Source organism: Papilio machaon, chromosome 19 (assembly GCF_912999745.1).
Source record: "Papilio machaon chromosome 19, ilPapMach1.1, whole genome shotgun sequence".
Lineage (NCBI taxonomy): Eukaryota > Metazoa > Arthropoda > Insecta > Lepidoptera > Papilionidae > Papilio > Papilio machaon.
Window position 1 is genome coordinate 2233543 of NC_060004.1, and position 15175 is coordinate 2248717.

At 32.6% G+C, this 15175-nt stretch overlaps 4 protein-coding genes across 4 annotated transcripts in view; 3 read left to right on the plus strand and 1 right to left on the minus strand.

The window, feature by feature from the left end:
- Positions 1-5756, plus strand: part of LOC106708252 (Krueppel-like factor 5) — a 34944-nt gene extending 29188 nt beyond the window's left edge. The window contains exons 6-9 of the mRNA XM_045682486.1: positions 4174-4243; positions 4425-4502; positions 4803-5212; positions 5559-5756. Coding sequence (XP_045538442.1) covers positions 4174-4243; positions 4425-4502; positions 4803-5212; positions 5559-5731 — 731 coding nt within the window. The 3' untranslated portion in view covers positions 5732-5756. The remainder of the gene's footprint in view (positions 1-4173; positions 4244-4424; positions 4503-4802; positions 5213-5558) is intronic.
- A 3714-nt stretch (positions 5757-9470) lies between these two features.
- Positions 9471-11001, plus strand: LOC106708251. Its single transcript, XM_045682594.1, has 4 exons — positions 9471-9550; positions 9886-9980; positions 10281-10521; positions 10839-11001. The coding sequence occupies exons 1-4, from the start codon at positions 9546-9548 to the stop codon at positions 10999-11001; spliced, it is 504 nt and encodes a 167-aa protein (XP_045538550.1). The 5' UTR covers positions 9471-9545.
- Positions 11002-11043: 42 nt separating this feature from the next.
- On the plus strand, positions 11044-14334 carry LOC106708333. The gene is made up of 13 exons (XM_045682563.1): positions 11044-11238; positions 11335-11389; positions 11514-11547; positions 11721-11799; positions 11884-11933; positions 12012-12084; positions 12297-12349; positions 12508-12574; positions 12757-12812; positions 13174-13458; positions 13795-13875; positions 14035-14105; positions 14171-14334. The coding sequence occupies exons 1-10, from the start codon at positions 11138-11140 to the stop codon at positions 13239-13241; spliced, it is 636 nt and encodes a 211-aa protein (XP_045538519.1). The 5' UTR covers positions 11044-11137; the 3' UTR covers positions 13242-13458; positions 13795-13875; positions 14035-14105; positions 14171-14334.
- A 355-nt stretch (positions 14335-14689) lies between these two features.
- On the minus strand, positions 14690-15144 carry LOC106708320 (U6 snRNA-associated Sm-like protein LSm2). The gene has a single exon (XM_014499808.2). It carries the CDS (start codon positions 15075-15077, stop codon positions 14790-14792), a length of 288 nt encoding a protein of 95 aa, XP_014355294.1. The 5' UTR covers positions 15078-15144; the 3' UTR covers positions 14690-14789.
- Between the last annotated feature and the right edge of the window lie 31 nt (positions 15145-15175).

A 15175-nucleotide genomic window follows, 5' to 3' on the forward strand; every position in this document is an offset into this window, starting at 1 on the left:
CAACCAACCTGCACTGGGTCAGCATGGATGACTATGGTCTAGTCACTCTTAACTTAGGGTGTGCTCCGAGCCCTCAGTGGGGACGTAGCGAGCTGTGACGTAGTGCTAAAATTCACCTCTCATTCTCTTTTAAAAATAAATAAATAAATTTTTGCATTGTTTATTTAGCAATTCATGTATGTGGCGCTTTAATATTTTGATACCGCTTACGGTTATCATTTAAGGCACATTTCAGTAGCGAGCTTAGCTCAAGATTAAGCTATAAATAAGGTTCTATTCAGCGCTAACAAGGGCGTTTGTCATACTGTGCGTACAACCAAATTTAATATGCTTTGGTCACATAGCGATGTTCTTAAATGGTACACAATGAGAGCAATTTCACAAGTCCGACCGTACGCCCGAATGGCTGCGATAAACATGCTAGGGTTTACACCTCGTTACAGACAAGTTCACACAGTCAGTTAATAACTGACTAACAATATGCAATTCAAATTATACTTCTGTATGCTACTACTACCAATATATCTTACTGATATTATAAATGCGAAAGTTTAAATGAATGGATGGATGTTTGTTTGAAGGTATCTCCGGAACTTCTTAACGGATCTCGATGAAATTTGGTACAGATGTAGAACATAGTCTGGAAGAACATATAGGCTACTTATAAAGTTTTTCTTAATTCCTCGCGGACTTAGTCACGGACTAAAGCTAGTTACAATATATTTATTGTGTATAGTTGTTTCTTTTTTCATTAATATTTTAATAACGTAATTTAAACACACAACATTAAAACTACTGTTGCGTTGAATGTATTTCTTAGGTTCAAAGATTATTGTTTCACAATTGTCAGAGTTTGGGCCTATATCTTTATGAGATTGGTCAAATGATATTAATAAAAAAAAATAAAGGAAACCTAGTATGTTTTTAGTTGTGCTAATATAAAAGCATAGGATGATGAATTTGATAATTTGTGAATGAATGATAAAAAATGTCTATGAATTTCAAAACGAAATTGTTATTGTCATTCTGACAACCCTGTTAAATTCAATTGTAACTGTACAGGTAACGCCATCTATTGCCAAGTAGCGGTTCTATAGCTAGCAATTTGTATTTTATTGAATTGACTATGTCGAAAGTCACGAATTCGTGTGTAACTGTAGTTCCTTATTTCAAATATATGCCCGATTCAGAAATCCATTACAAGCTGTTAGTATTTGCTTATCTACACTTCAATCGTAAGAGACTTCTGTATAACCCAGTATTACACGAAGTACGTGTCGTTGGTTTTAAAACTGAATTTAACGGTTAACTGTTTGCCTTTCTTTTTTAGTAAAACAGAACATTTTGTACTAATTATTACGCTTTATTTTAGTTGCTTTTGAGATCAGTACAAATGTACTGTGATATAATAATTTTGACTGTAACATAAACGTTATCTCAAAATGCATCTGCAACAGTTCACAACGATTTAAGATGGCACAAAGTAAAATGACTATGTATATGAGGCAGGCCATTACAACGTGTCGTATCATAAATTGAATGCGTTTAGAAAGCAATACGCGTAGCAATAGATGCTGGCGATATGGGAACGATAGATATACCCAACACTAATGTTTCCATAGCGACATCTAGTGGTAGCAACGGGTTTTTTCATTTATTTTTACAAGACCAAAAAGGGTGAAAAATTATTCGATCATATTATATAGTCAGCTGCATAAACAACTCTTAACATATTTTTTTTTAATATCGTGTCTACGCATATTATATCATTAACCGTGGGATTCTGCGTCCAAAAGATCTGTATAAAACATATCGTCATCCTTGTCACATCTTTGACAAAACAGAGATAACAGTATGTTTTAAACGTAGATTTTGGTCTCGGAAACCAACGGTAACACGTTGAATGCCACTGTATTTTTAACGTATTAAAGTGATTTCGCTGGGCAAGAAGGTGGCACGGGAAGTGTTAACAGTACACTTGTAATTCCGTGTCCTACAAATGTTACTGTAAAATTTTATGATTTTAAATTTCACATGAATAATGCAAAACATTATTTAGTTTGCGATATTTCCGCTCGTGTAAATGATACCTTCTATCCACTCGTACACAATATTGGGAAAAACGTAAAGAAAATTGAATAATTACCTGTTATTCGAATAGTGCTTTGTAAAGTGAGATTTATATAAGTGTGTATACAAATCTAAATTAACATATTGATCATTGAAATGTTCTCTTCCTTTGCCGTTATTTATGGCACAAAATTTAATGGAAGCAAGATTTTCATCAATAAATCAAAACTTCCGCAACAATGTTAGTCTGTTTTAGAGGGTCATAAATAAGTTAAAGTCGATGTACTAAACTAATCCTTTCAATAAAGCTCGATACAAAATTTATTAGAGGCCGTAAGAGCCGAATATGGCGTCGCTTTGGCTAGCCAGCTACGGGACACCCTGTCGCAACCGCATGCTGGAAAATACCGAATGTAATTCACGCGTAATTGTGAGTCAAGTGTGAGAATGGATTGCAATGTGTGGTCCAAAATCTCTTAATATAGAAGACAAAAAAAATTGATATATTGATAACGCCTAGGCCAAAAGATAAAGTATAAATTGTCGTAATAAAAAACCGTATAAAAACCCAGACTCGTAAAGTGCTCCCTATAATTATCTCTTAGAATAGATTTATTTTCCTAGTTTATGCGTTTCATTGCTTTCTCAAAAGACAATTTCAATTATTTTTAAAAATCAAACATAAATGTTTTATACTAGACGTAAAGTAATGATTAATTTATCTGTTAACTGAAGTGATTTAGGAACAGATTAAGGCTCTAAATATTCAGTCATATTTTTACCTGATTGGCTTCCACTGCCAAAACATTCAAAGATAATGTGAAAGGAGTCAGTATGTTTTGTATAAAAGTTTTAGCAGTACAATTTTGCAAATGTATGGTTTACGCATAAAGTGACTTGATATAGTTATCACGTCACGTAGATAAATGTCAGCGCGCAGCCGCGGGCCGCTATGTACCTAAGTTCTGCATCCACGTCTATGTGGTATAGAGATATGGTAAAACTTTTTAGTGCGGACACGCGGATAATCGACTCTGAACTTGAATTCGCTTTATGCGTAAGGGCTCCAAGAACAGTCATGCGCATCTGTTCTAACATGCTTTTATACAATTTTATGTATGAAAAGTTATTTTTATTATCTCGATAAATTATTAATCAATAACATTATTAATGATATAATTCCAAACAATGATTATATTTTTAAAAATAACATAGTAAGCAAAACTGTAGGGTTTACAATGATTAGAAAGGACGTTGCAACCGGTCGCCTGCCCTTCGTTACCACGTACTAATTCGCCTTCTCCGTGCCCGGTACGAGGTATTTTATTGCCCTATATGTAAATTTTCGATTGTTGTCGACTCGTGTCCAATGAGCTTGAGTGACACGATTCAAACTAGAACTCGCTCGCTCGCATAACAAATGTTTGCCATGTTGCATATCTGTTGTATGTTGGATTTTGAATTAATGTGTTCCGGTTTGAAAGGTGGTCTTGTAAATAATTAAGGTAAATTTGCATTGCCGAAACATATTTATATCTTATCTTACTTCAAACTTCTTACCAATATTATAAATGCGAATGTTTATATAGATGGATGTTTGTTTCAAGGTATCTCCGGAACGGCTTGAAGAAATTTGGCATAGATGTAGAACATAGCCTGAAAAAACACATAGGCTACTTATCAGGGTTTTCTATTAATCTCGCGCGAACGGAGTTGCGGGCGACAGCTAGTATTATATATATACGAATATATTGATGATATCAATAAAATAATTACTTACGAAGAGCTAACGTTTTCCTCTTACAATCTAAGGACTTACATAGTTACAACAACCAATTAAGTTACAAATTATACGTTAATCTTTAAATTAGGACTATAATATAGGCGTAGTTGTCCTCAAGCAATATTTCCTTTAATTAGCAACGTCGTTAGATAGTTTCAAAGTAACGAACAGCCGCCTGTAGTACAGTTTATGCTCTATAAATTGGTAATCATTCATGATCACTGCTTATACGGTAAAAGATCTGTGGACTACATTTGCGACGGTCCTCTATTTTTCCTTGTGAATTTATCATTTATATTAGACATATATATATTTTTCAGAAAGCGCCCGTCCTACTTCGTCAAAGACAATCATACAGAATGAATCACCGTCCACACAATGGTCGTTCCAGTAAGTATCTTTTATTAATTATATAATTTCAATTGGTTATTGTGATTGGTTATTCAAATGTATGATTCTGTCACAAAGTTACAGTAATTAATGCTAGCAATTTTTTTTTATTTTAGATTTAATTGAGATCTATATTACGTTATACGACTTTTCGTCAGGCAAATTTCAATTAACATTTCAGGACGAGTCATCAAGTGCCCAAAATTAAAGTAGGACCAGACCTCCGGAGCGCGAGAAAATACAGGCACCATGTAAACAAGTAAGTCATTGTGTATATTTATTACATACAAGCTGTCGCACGCGACTCCGTCTGCGCGCAATTAAAAAACACTTAATTATGTGTCTTTCCAGCCTATGTTCTATATTTATGCCAAATTTTAAAGAGATCTGTTGAGCCGTTCTGGAGATACCTTCAAACAAACATCCATCCGTCTCAACTTTCGCATTTATAATATTAGTAAGACTGCGATTGACTTCGGTATGCGTTACCATGCCAAATAATAAAAGTCTAAATTATACCAAAATCAGTTGAATTTATTATTCTTTTTTTAATTTTCAGATTAAAACCTCCAATTCCACAATTATCACCGCAACTTACCCCGCGAACGCATTTACAAACGACACTCGAACTGTCACCGAACAAGCCGCCTTTTTTGCCGCCAATGCTAACGTTCCCGATGACGCACGCAAATCAACCTAATATAACGTCTGATGTAGAAATTAAGAATTTTTTGCTCAACACAGCGCTGCAGAACGTACTGACCGGTTCATTGAACCAACTAACGCAAAGGAAACCATATACGAAACCGAACGATGTTGCAAAGAAACCCTGTATCGATACTGAATTTGTTAATAATAATAACGAGGAAGGCCACGGCAGGAAGAGACTTCACAAATGTGATGTGGCTGGATGTCATAAAGTTTATACGAAAAGCTCACATTTAAAAGCCCATAAAAGAACACACACAGGTGAGAATAAATTACTCATAATATTTTTTTTTATTTATTTCTTCACAACTCTACTGTTAAGGGTTTTAATAGTTAATTAAACAAATCCATAGTTTTTTCTCATATTTAATTGTACTCTTAGGGTTATACTTAAAGAGTTATGACTTGTTTCATCGCATAGTCGTCATAATCAGCCTGAGTTCGTCCACTGCTAAACGTAGGCCCCCAATCAATTGCCTCAATGGGCGGTCCTGTGCCGCCCGCATCCAGTGCACTCCTACAACCTTGACCAGGTCATCTGTCCATCTTGCAGGAGGCCTACGTATAGGTCTGCTTTATTATATTCTGTTTTTCTTTTATATTCCAGGTGAGAAACCGTATTCTTGCGGCTGGGCGGGCTGCGAATGGCGTTTCGCGCGCTCCGACGAGCTGACCCGACACACGCGCAAGCACACCGGCCACCGGCCCTTCACCTGCCCGCTCTGCAGACGTTCCTTCGCCAGGTCAGACCATCTCGGATTGCATATGAGACGACATTGATTATGATCTCGTAATAAATTAACTAAAACGCATATAAATGTTATGAAATTAGATAACTGGAGATAATCATATGAATATCAATAAAATTTGAGTGTCTGTATGTAATATCGAAAAAAAAAAGTTTATTTCGTAACTTTATTTGCGAAAATCATAACGAAAATCCAATTTCTTAAATTCTTGTCTATCTATACGTGTGCCGCAAGGCCGCTTTTGGACCGACTTGGACGGGAAGGTAGCTGATGTACCCGGGCTTATGATTAGCGTACTTCTTCTTTTTAAATTCTGTACTGATGAAGTCGCGAGCAACCGCCAGTGTATTAATAAAATGAAAAAACGTTCTATATAGTTCGGTTACCCAATCGTCGTACTCGTATATTCTTTTAATTACAGCATGTAGTTGGTAAAGTTTCGAACAAATGAAGTTTAACTACGAATTTTTATATTCGTAAAAAAACGATATTATTCAACCGTACTATTGTATAATTAAAAGTTAAAAGTATATATGAAAACGCGTTTGCAAATAATACACAAATAACTCTATAAATGGACCAAATTAGAAGATAACAAATAATACAAAAGACCATATATATTGTCAAATATGTTGGGACAGGAATAACCCTTATTATTTTTGGTATACAACAATATTATTATAAAAGGGGTCAAGATTTGTTTTGTCTACTATAACAATTAAAATATGAAATTATTTTACACTAATGCCTAGTTTTTCCAGTCCAACATTATGAACTTTTATTTTTCAAGTTGTAATCCAGCGCTGCATTCTATCGCTGAACTGGAATAATGTAAACTCCCTATAAAGAACCTAAGGAACAGATCAAATCGATACAATACGAATATAATAGAAACACGAAAACACGATTTAAAAACGAAAATATTTAATTAGTAATAAGTTTATTTTTTAAGTCGACACAAGTTAATGTTGATATTATCACATCAGCAGTAATTATTTTTATTACTGTATTGAAGTGTTATATTGTGGCATTACAGTAAACTTGGGCCAGTAAAGTTTATACATTTTTTATTATTTAATTTGAAGTAAATACTTAGTGTGATATTAACGAATACATCTTTTGATGTTAGTTTTATATTTCCTACAGTTTTATAGATTTAAGTGTTTGTAGATACTAATTATTACTAAAATGTATTTTAGGAAAAAATTAAGTATATTTCTACATTTTATATTATATATTGTATTTTTTGATTGTATTACAACTTAATATTTCTACTTTTATTCTTCTTCCGTGCCTCATATTCTTTATTTGAAAAAATAAATTAGCCTATTTTTTCTTTGGTAGTAAATTTTGCCTTAAAAAATAGATTTTTTCTACAAATTTATTCTTTATAAGAATCTCAAGACAATTTATTATGTACCTTTAAATAAAATACAAATTGTTTTATAATAATGTAGAGTAAATCTAATTATATTGTCTATAAATTAGGCTTAGTTTTACACTCCAGTGCTCAAAATATTAAGTTCCACAAAATGAAACGTACAGGGCAATTGTGGCAATATTAGTGTTATTAAAACAATCCTATTATTATTATATTTACTTAATTTTAAAATTAAAAATACATTTTTATATAATGTTTTGTTTCAAATGTTTATAAATATACCAATTTATACGAACGTATTTAATGTTTAAGTAACAGTTATAAATAGTTAAAAAAAGCAATTGTATGCGTGGTTTGGATACAATTTATTGAGTATATTGATATAGTTTTTAGATATCTTGGTTGTTATTAACTTCGTGTGAATCGTAATTTGCGGTGTAATGAAGAGGAATGCAGGAGGGAGGGTAATGCGCAACGTGTTGATGACCTTGGGCCGCTAAGATATTTGAAATGAAGTATAAAAGAGTATTGAGCCAGACTATACTAACTTACGTGTGTAGGTAAATTTTTAACTGTCAGTTAATACTGAAGGTATGTTGTCTTGAACTCATTTTAGGTTTGATTCATGAAGAAAAGTTGGAAAATTGCAGTTCGTAATAATAAATAGACAAATTGCAGTATAATTAACAGCCATTGTGGTTGTACTGAAAGTAATGGGTGAATAGTATTTTTTTTTAATAAAGTTTTGCTACTATAAAAATAAAAATCAGAACGTAAACATTTTGCAAGTTTATTATAATTAATATAATTAGAAATAAGTTTTATTAAGTTTAAACAAATAATTTCGGGGCCAGTATTTTTGAAATTACCTAGAATAGTAGAAAAATATAATATACACGCACAATAATTATTATTAAAATGCCTAACTTTAGGCCAATTATTTTTTTTAATATTAACACATGCAAAATTAACTCAAATCTAAAATATTATAATTTATTGATCTCAAATTGGGTATTCCTTTCTCTCTATTATTGTTGTTTTTGATCTCAGTTTATTGCAATGTATTACTATTTTTTTTGTATTAAATTCCTACGTACTTACTATCGGTGATGAGTTAGTTCATATTATATAAAGTTTTCTATGTGAAAATTAAGCTTCAGCTCCTGTATTCTCAAAATTAATATAACACATCATTTGATGTTTTTAACGTAAGCTTCCACAGCCGTTAACACCAATACATATTGTCATTCTATTTGAAAAAAAAAAATTATACAACTCTTAGAGAATATGGGAATTTGTCACTTTATTTTTTATGTAAAATGAAATTATAAAAAAATAAAATATTAATTAAGACACACAAAGATGTATTTTTTTATGTCTTATCTATGAACAATAGTCATGTTGGCTATTTTAATGACAATAAATTTTGTAAATAATGTTTGAAAACGTTGGTGCTGGATTGTGGTTTTATATTTTATAATTCATTCTTTGCTCAGTGATAATTATATGTAGTTTGAATTTTTTTTATATATTTATAATAAAATGGTGGTAATAATTTATATTCCCCAATATTTTTTATATAAAGAAAGAAATATTTATACAATATGTCTATCGAATTTGAATATCCTTATGTATATTACAAAAGCAATATTTTATGTTTGTACACTGTATTTTAGAATACATATTGAAAGAACTTTTAAGTCTTGTTTTATTTTTTACCTATTTGTCATTTTACTATAATTTTTTTTATCTTACAGTGTCTGAAATTTACACAGATAAAAACTCTTCTTCTTTAACTGGGAAGGGGATGGACAGGAAAAGAAAACCATTTTCCGTATATTTTCTTTGGCTCTTATAGGTAAACAACAAGTATGAATATCTTTAGACTGTTTTTTTTTTTTTGTATAGTATAAGGTAACAAAGAATCAGACGGCCAGCGGAATTCGTTAAAATAGCAAAGTGATCGCTGATAATAAACATCCGCCTTTGCAGATGCTATTTGTCCTACATATGCGTCCTCAAACAAGTCCACTTTCCCAACACATCCTTTCCTTATACAAAAAGGGTGGAAAGGGTAAGAAGACAAGGCCTCCGGCACGGACTGGTTGTACGAAATACGTAATTACTTCTACTTAACGCCTGTCTTCTGTATGGTAGTGGTATTTCACTGGTCAAGCCGACCTATTCATGCAAAAAAATGGCGCGCTCTGCCACTGTTCCAAATGCTTATTGGCCGGTGGTCACTTAAATGAACCGAAAAACCGCTGGCTCCTTTGCCACCTTACCTTACAAAAAATGCGTCAAAGGCAAAAAGGATTTAATGAAAGTACTATTGGCAGGTAAATATTTGACAATGATGTTAGAAAAAAACAACAATTGTGACATGTCAAATTATCTGTAGAGTCCAAGGTACTTTTAAATAAATAAATCTCTTAAAATGATAAAAAAATAATAAAAACATAAAATGGCGTAAGTATATTTATCCAATATTATTTTGTGAACATATTCTTGTACGTTCAGGGGGTAAATTCAGATATGACGGCTGATAGAGATGTATGGAGGAGTAGTACATACTGTGCCGACCCTCCATAGGGATAAGGGCAGGTTGATGATGATTCTTGTACGTTTATATCAGACGTAGATTGATAACATTAGTACCGCAGGATTTGTTTGATGTTCGTAAATTCCATGCGAGAATATCCTTTACGAGATATGAAAACTTAATGTCTTACATTTCTTGTCAATACTAGTACTGAAGTAACTTCAAGTTCTTTCAGTGTTTACTCGTAATCTTGTTTGATTAGATGCGAGGTGTGCGAGCACTGTTCGGAACCAATCGGCACCGGTGAAAAGGTCGTCTGTGAAGGCTACAGCTACCACAAACAGTGCAGGAAGTGCTGTAAGTACAACGAACACTTATATGTAACGTAGTAAGAAACGTTTAAATCTTCTTGGGAACTTACAATAAAACAAGAAAAAAAAAACCTTCTTTTAATAAACCAATACCTGTACGAAGCATAGGCGCAAATTTTGGGAAACCATTGCAAATACTTGACCAACAAGGGATTGATGCAAGTTAATGGTGATACCAAACTATACTTGGTTTGGATTTCGAGTTGGTACGCCGGACCGCCAGTCTTGTTCCAACGTGCAAAATAAAATTCCAAATCTTAAACATTGTCTGTTAATTCTTTTTCAGTTGTATGCAATGAAAATGATTTAACGGACGCAGAAATATTTAAAGGCGTTATATTTTGTTCTAAATGTTCAGCACGATTATTTCATACTGACAAAGACTTGAATAAGAATAAAGACAAAAACCCGATGAATCTCCGTGAGTTGATGTCGAATACGACTCGCGATACCTTTAGAGAGTTTGGAAAAACTTCAGTAATTACTTCTAAAACTTCAGTAGATCGTGTTGAAGAAAAAAATAAAAGGTATCAACTGCTCTATAGTTACTTAGGCTCTCTTTGAATCGCTGCCCGTACGCGAATTGTGATATGTGGTACTTAGTAGATCTAATGAGTGATGACCTTTAAATATTTTTGATACTGTTCTTTTCAAATATCTTTACCGACCAAGGTCATCGGTGCGCTGCGCAGTGCCCTTCCCTCCGCATCCCGTTATACCTTTAATTGTGTTCTGCGCTCTCACACGAAGTTAAGAGCCGTCAAGATATCTGAAAAATACTATAACTGACCTAAACATAACATCATGCAACTAGTGCCCTGATTAGATAATGATTTTTTTTTAGCAAACCAATACCATTACATCCTGGTTCCGAGATTAAATATTTACGTATGAAAATGAGTTCCGAACATGTAAGTGATGTGTATTTTTATTCTGAAAGCGTTTATAAATGTACCTATGATAAAGTAAGGTGCAGCAATAGTCAATTGTACAATCATTACCTCTAATTATTTCTTTTTTTTTTCAGACAAAAATTGTAAAGAGATGCGAACCAGGTTATCAAATTTATGGTTACTTAAAAGTCCTATTTGTTCTTCAAACAAAAATATTATTTTTTAAAGCCATTTACGGCTTCTATCACAGATGTACGACGAATTTATAATAATTTTTATTTCAGACATTAAAAAGTCGATAGAAATCAAACAATTGTACAAAGACTCCCCTCGGTCTACAATGACCAACGAGTAAGTGTCTTTTCCTAAGTTTTTTTATTTTTTCATATTTCATTACACTTATACCGTTGTCACACTTAAGTCTGATTCTGATGATTTCTTTTTCAGTCAAAAACTCGCACCATCTCGCCTGCCGCCTAAATATACGAAATATAGGAAGCCGGTTGGTTTTTTCATTAATAAAAATGTGAATTGCAACTTAGTTTTCCGACAACTTACGTAGTTTTTGTTTTTTTATTTATTACCTGTGTAACAAAGTGCTAAATATTTAATTTTGTTATTTTTAGAGCAGTAACCACCTTAGCGATATGAGAATAGCAGGTACGCAAATAAAAAAAGTTTTCAAAAATGTTACGATTGAAATTCATTGATTAGTCATACTTTTTCAAATATTAAGATAATAAAAATAAAATAGTTTTTGTCGAGTAGAGAAATTAAAAGTTGCATCAATGGTTGTGTAAATTAAAAAACAAACAAAGATTTGAATTTTTCAGAGCTTGGCACGTCAACAGAGATTGCTAATACTGCTTTAAGAAAAAAATCCGAAGAAGAAGCTGTAATAATTAAATCCATGTAAGTATTAAGAAATTTCTTAAAATATGTAACTGTTTTCGTCACGGGATTTTTCATTTGTCGATATGGTTTTCATATTGACAGGGTACCGCTAAAAAGGACACCGTCATCAATCATGTCGGGACTGAATACAAGTGAGTATGACGATACTATTTGGTGATGTAAACTTCTGACAGACAACTGAAATAACTAATCTTGTGTATTGTGTGCAGATCAATCAGGTGACGGTGACGATTCCTTGAGCAGCGAACTTGATTACTCCGTTTCAATGAAGTCGGATAAAAAGTAAATAAAAATGCTATCATACTCAGCGCCATTTGAAATATTCCTACAAACTTATACTGTCAAATTTCTCACACTCTCTCTTACTCGGAAAAAAAACTGAAATTATAATTTTCTCTATGGATGTTTAGGGAGGGTAAATCTATGGTAACGATGATAAAATTAATATAAGGTTAAAGATATTGTTCGTTTTTTAAATGTTTTAACTTTTTTAGACATTGGATGGACAGAAGAATAAGAAGTATTATGAAAATTCCCTACACTAGTTGTAAGTATGTGATTTTCAGAATTGCAGTTTACTATAAAAACCTCAGAGGTGTAAAGATAAAAACCTTATTGTAAAAATAAACGATTTCAAATAATAAAAATATGCAAGTATATTTTTATCACTTGTATTTTGAACTGAAGATGTTAATATAATTGCAGTCAAGAGAAACATTTTGAAACAAAGTTCGATTGTGAGCACTTTGATGAGCGTCGAACACGACCCACAGTGAGTTTTATTTAATTCATCTTATTAAAGTACCTTAATGTGTATATTATTAAAAATTCTCTTGCTAAATTATGGGCACTATGACCATATCCATTCGGCTTCAGTTTTAAACAAAGTGTTAACACCGGAGCTTTATTGCGGAATAATGATTTTTTTTAAACTCAACTAATTTAATGTTTCAGGAGTTTCTTGAAAAAGATAAATTCATTATTCCATGAGGAAATAACCGAACATCAACGTAAGTTCGTAAATACTTCTTTGTCGTAAAAACAATGCGACATTCATTAAAAATCATCACAATAGACACAAAAGGGACGTACGTAATCGTATTTCCAGAAAAATAATTGTTCAGATAATACTATTGTATTGCAATTATATTAAATATTATACCATATTCATTTATTAACGTAGGGTACTGTAGGGTTAGTGACAGGCAGATGCAGAGACAGGAACCTCCTCACAATGCGCGCGGTTTCTAAAATAACTGCTTTTTGTATCAGGTCCTTAATCCAACTGTTTAGGCTTCTTAAGATGTTGGTCGAAGCTCTTCGCTATCAGTCCATATTAAATATATGATTAATTCTGTTACTAATTACCAGGTCGTGGTCTGAAAAGACTTTACTCAACTATTAATCGAAGACAGTCTCCGCATAAATTGGGATGGTAATAAAAATAAATAAATTATTATTTACACATTTAAGTCAAACAAATATATAGTATCCGCGCTTGATAAGGCACGTCAGGAAGTAATGTTCCCATTTCAAATTAATTTCGGCACTATATGTAATTAGAAAATTTTACACATGTGGTAGTTAGATTTTTAAGTACTAAGAGTTAATTTGTTTTAGGTTACGATTGATGCAGAAGATGGATGAACACATGAGGTAATACCAATATTGCTATGCAATAGAAGCAGCTTTTTCTTATCGTAGACAAACATGTAGATGTCGCTTTAAGTTGAGGCGAGGCGTTCATTATAATTTTGATTCAAGTACAATTTTTTTGACACAAGTTTTATATTGCTAATACGTATAAATAATTCCGTAAATGAAAACGGAAACGAAAACGGCCACCTGAATTTGCCGAAATAGCGAAGCGACCGCTGCCAACATCCGCAATTGCAGATACATTACCTTCAATCGATGGATCTGTCTCACATAATCATTCCTTTACCTCCATCAAAGGTAACTTTAAAATAATATCTCAATTTTTTTCACCAGCTGCAAACATTTGAAAACTTCTCACAGTTATCGCTGCATGCGCGCGCACGTCATGCGCATAGCCGGTCCTACGAAGAGCCAGTAAGCCTAAATTTTTTTTTTCCGGTAAAAAAGGGTTGGTTCCCACAAATTACAATAAAATGGTCAAGTACCAGGAGTTGAATGGTCAGATTTTTTAAATTTAGCAGAATTATCTATTTTCAGTATCAATTCAGTCTTTAGAAATTCTTTCTTTTCTAGATTAGCAGGCTTTCGTGCAAAACTTTTAAGGATGGTTGTTCCAAGTCCAAAACCAAACATGAGGTGTAAAAGTAAGTATAATATTGTAGTCAGAATAAAAAAAAATTGTACATTAAAATGTTATTTTCCTTTGCAGGTAAAAACATTACTCCTTCATGTCCTATAGTTGTTGACTCAACAGTATTGTGAAAGTAAAATTTTCCCCTACAGAGATTACTGTAAAGTGTATTTAAATCTCCAGTAAAGCTTAAATTAAACCAAAATATGTTAATACACTTTTTTACAACTTATAGAAACAGAACATTAAAAATTTTGTTAATAACAATATAATAACAATTGTCTCAAATATTCATGCTCAGCCCACTGTACCCTTGATGTTTTAGTGGAAATGTTTTGCAGTAGAACCTGATACTGATGATGAAAATATTGAATAAATTGATAGAATACCAATGTAGAAATAAAGGTCACTTTGTACAGCCACTAATGCAATAATTTTCACTTTATTCGTTTTTGTTTAATTCAATGGTCTCCAACGATTAACGACTATTTTTTTCCTGGGTATAGTATTTTGTCTATTGATTAGAATATTAGCACAATAATCAATAATATTGTAACAATATTAATCTTGGTGTTAGACAATAAAACTTAATTTGACAAATATGTTTACATTTATTCAATGTTCTTACACTTAGATATATTCACAAATATTTTAGTCCATGTTTGTTCGACTTAGATGTTAGGTTATGATACAGCGACTATCTTGTAGACACTGTTGCTTCTTTTCTTGCGGCATCTTGCAGTAGCTGTGTGTCAACTTCGTCTGCTGGTAATTGAACATAGCGCACAACAGAACCACGAATAAAACAATTTTTCACTGACAACATGTGAGGGTATTTGTCCGGATCTATGACGCTTATATCGGATAATTTTATATTCAGATATTGATCGACGGAATGCAATGTTCCGCATATGCTAAGGTCATTTTTTAATTCCACCACAACATCTTTGCCTATTAGGGACTTAAAGAATGAATAAAATAGCATTTTACTTGCAAAGTATAACAAACTATGGAACTTGTAAACACTTAATTGACAGCGGCGTTAGGCGGTGTGACGCTGACGCGGTGTTTGACATTGACAGA

Excerpts from the sequence above, each read along its gene's own strand:
- LOC106708333 (XM_045682563.1), top strand. The coding sequence starts at position 11,138 with ATGTACGACGAATTTATAATAATTTTTATTTCAGACATTAAAAAGTCG. Across the intron at positions 11,934-12,011 it reads CATGTCGGGACTGAATACAA|ATCAATCAGGTGACGGTGAC; the intron begins GTGAGTATGACG and ends TATTGTGTGCAG. Across the intron at positions 12,575-12,756 it reads AGCGTCGAACACGACCCACA|GAGTTTCTTGAAAAAGATAA; the intron begins GTGAGTTTTATT and ends TTAATGTTTCAG.
- LOC106708320 (XM_014499808.2), bottom strand. The coding sequence starts at position 15,077 with ATGCTATTTTATTCATTCTTTAAGTCCCTAATAGGCAAAGATGTTGTG.
- LOC106708251 (XM_045682594.1), top strand. Across the intron at positions 9,981-10,280 it reads CAAACAGTGCAGGAAGTGCT|TTGTATGCAATGAAAATGAT; the intron begins GTAAGTACAACG and ends ATTCTTTTTCAG. Across the intron at positions 10,522-10,838 it reads GTTGAAGAAAAAAATAAAAG|CAAACCAATACCATTACATC; the intron begins GTATCAACTGCT and ends ATTTTTTTTTAG.